We start from the raw sequence: 2,500 nt of genomic DNA on the forward strand, positions 1-2,500 counted from the left end.
ACTTTTATTTTATGTTTTATACTTTTTTTCTACTCTAACTTTTTATATATATATATATATATATATATATATATATATATATATATATATTTATAATATATGATTGTAATTTAAGATAAAGAGAGACTTTCTTTATGCTATACTTTTTATGTAATTTGAGCTGCTGTAACGTGATCAATAAGGTCCATTCTATTCTACTCTATCCACAAAGGACCATTTTGAGCCGAGCCAGTTTGAGGATATAGCGAGGTCTCCAGCAGGGGGAAAGAAGCTGAAGCCCAATGCCATCCCCACTCTGTTCAGTGTTGGACACCGTCCTTACCCATCAGCCACGAACGTTACTCAGTACATCTTGCTGCCCACGAAACTCGAACAAGGTAAATGAGCAATAAAAAAAGGATGAATTCCAGTTCTTGTGATGGTATTGCATACTTGTGCAAAGACATTAAAAAAATGCAATACAAGTTGGGAATTGCTTTGTTGTCTCTAGTGGAGAAGGAGCTGGATTTTGGGGACCACGGTTATGCACGCAACCCTCAGCCCGGCCTAGGGGAGGAGGAGGAGGATGCAGACAGGAATGTGGAGTACCAGCAGCCCTGCAAACATTGTCATCTCCTCAAGAAAAAGCTGGAGCAGGAGATGCAGCACACTGCAAGGCTACAGAAGGAGGTTGGATGGCTCTGTGTTTCTTTCAATGAATAACTCTCTGGTGAAAAGAAAAGTATTACAAATGTTTATGCTGGATCTACTGTTCTAACTTTTGTGCGCTTATATCCTCTAGTTGTATAACTTTAATGTGGGCAGTTGCCAGTTTTCAAAAATTTGAATGCATAAACCGTTTTCTTCTCTACCAGGCAGAGGAGATGAAGAAGAGGCTTTATCGTCTCGACCGGATCGCGAAGGGTCTCCACAACTTTCTGTACGAGGATCAGATTCGTGCCCTGTCCCTCACCAAACGCTCCAGACGCGCCGTCTGGTCTCCAGAGACAATCCTGAAGGCCCGAGAGATCCGCTGTGCGGTTGGCACAAAAGGCTACGAGTACTTGAGAGAGCTTGGGTACCCCTTGCCCTCCTACAGGACTCTATGTAACCGCTTGGAGACTAAGATCATGGTGACGACTGACATGAGCTGCGAGGAGCTGGCAGAGCTGAGCCTGGGGCTCATGGCCACCTGTGACAGTCCCACAGAAGGTGTTGGGGACAATGATGAGGAGGAACTCATAGGTGTTTTGTCCTAAGCGTGCCCGTTTGCATGACTGACTCGAACCAAGGGAAGACTGTACAGAATATGTGGTTTCTGCAGGCGTGACTTCAACACAGAAGACGGGCACATTAGGCTTTAACGTAAACGTATGCTTTGTTGACAGAGACTCTTTGGACTGTCACCGGTCTGTGCTTGTGATCTGCACCACCAAAGTCATGGCTTTGCTAGACTGATGCGAGATGCCTGGGGCTGGCAGTTAGCCTCACAGTTATGCTTATGTCGATTCGTACCATGAAGATGCTGAACTCCAGTATACAGGGAGAGAAGCTTTTATTTTTTAAGCACAAAAAGCAAAGTTTTGTTGCTAAAATATAAACGTAGATAAAAATACAGTAAAGACTTCCATAAATGTGACACTCCAATAAACGCAATTCCTTAAAAGAATGAAAATAATTATATATATTTGAATTTGAAACTCAAGTTCTTAGAAGAGACTTTGGGGGAATATACAGCTTTTTTCACATTATGCAAGCTTTATTTTTTTGTTAGAATTCACCCGAAGGATTTATCGTTTCACTGCATTTATGTCGAACAGTAGCAGATAACTGGGATAAAAGTGAGTTTCTACGAAGATGTTTGCGTATAATTATAATTTGGTGGGATTTGGGCTCAAACTGTGTTGTTTGAATGAACCTCTTCTACAAATCATTAATGCTGTCAACATTCGGGTTGGCTTCCTTAAATCCATGTAGCCTATTTTGATCACATTTGTCTAACTGAAACCTTTACTGTTTTTTGGGGATGAATGACACAATGTAAAAAGGGAGCTCACCCTCAGAGATGTTCCACAGGGAAATGAAGGTAAACCCTAAACATCCCAGTGGTGTGATTTTTTACAATAAATAGATTGTAAATTTGTGGCTTGAAGTGTTCAGACTTGCAGTGCAGTTGTAGTTATTTAAAAGGTATTTAAAAAAAGAAGAAAAGAAGCTTGGGCTAGTCACAGTTAGTCACATGGCATTTAAAAGCCTAAACAACGCTTGTACTGCGAGAGAATAAAGTGATTCAAAAGAATAACCTGTATTTTTTTTTGATTGTGTGTGCATTTGAGGTATACTGAGTGTAGGTCTGTGCTTCATATCAGGCAGCTCACAGTAACAAACAGCACTGTTACCAAGTCAACACTGGTTAACGAAAAACCCTAACTAACAACCCTAAGTCTCCTTTAATATACGACTGAAGTAACTAAATAGCCACACTGGTTTATCAGTTGGTGTGTGTCCAAGTTATCTTTAC

The 2,500-nt window shown here is 40.9% G+C and overlaps 1 protein-coding gene across 1 annotated transcript in view; it reads left to right on the forward strand.

Annotated features, from left to right (window-relative positions):
- Positions 1-2,242, forward strand: part of LOC310957443 (uncharacterized protein) — a 3,289-nt gene extending 1,047 nt beyond the window's left edge. Inside the window, exons 2-4 of the mRNA XM_083928004.1 lie at positions 212-377; positions 491-669; positions 855-2,242. Of these exons, the coding sequence (XP_083784130.1) occupies positions 212-377; positions 491-669; positions 855-1,238 (729 nt within the window). The 3' untranslated portion in view covers positions 1,239-2,242. The remainder of the gene's footprint in view (positions 1-211; positions 378-490; positions 670-854) is intronic.
- Positions 2,243-2,500: the final 258 nt, after the last annotated feature.

The sequence above is a fragment of the Echiichthys vipera genome (genome assembly GCF_963691815.1).
Source record: "Echiichthys vipera genome assembly, chromosome: 15".
In the NCBI taxonomy this organism is placed as follows: Eukaryota; Metazoa; Chordata; class Actinopteri; order Perciformes; family Trachinidae; genus Echiichthys; species Echiichthys vipera.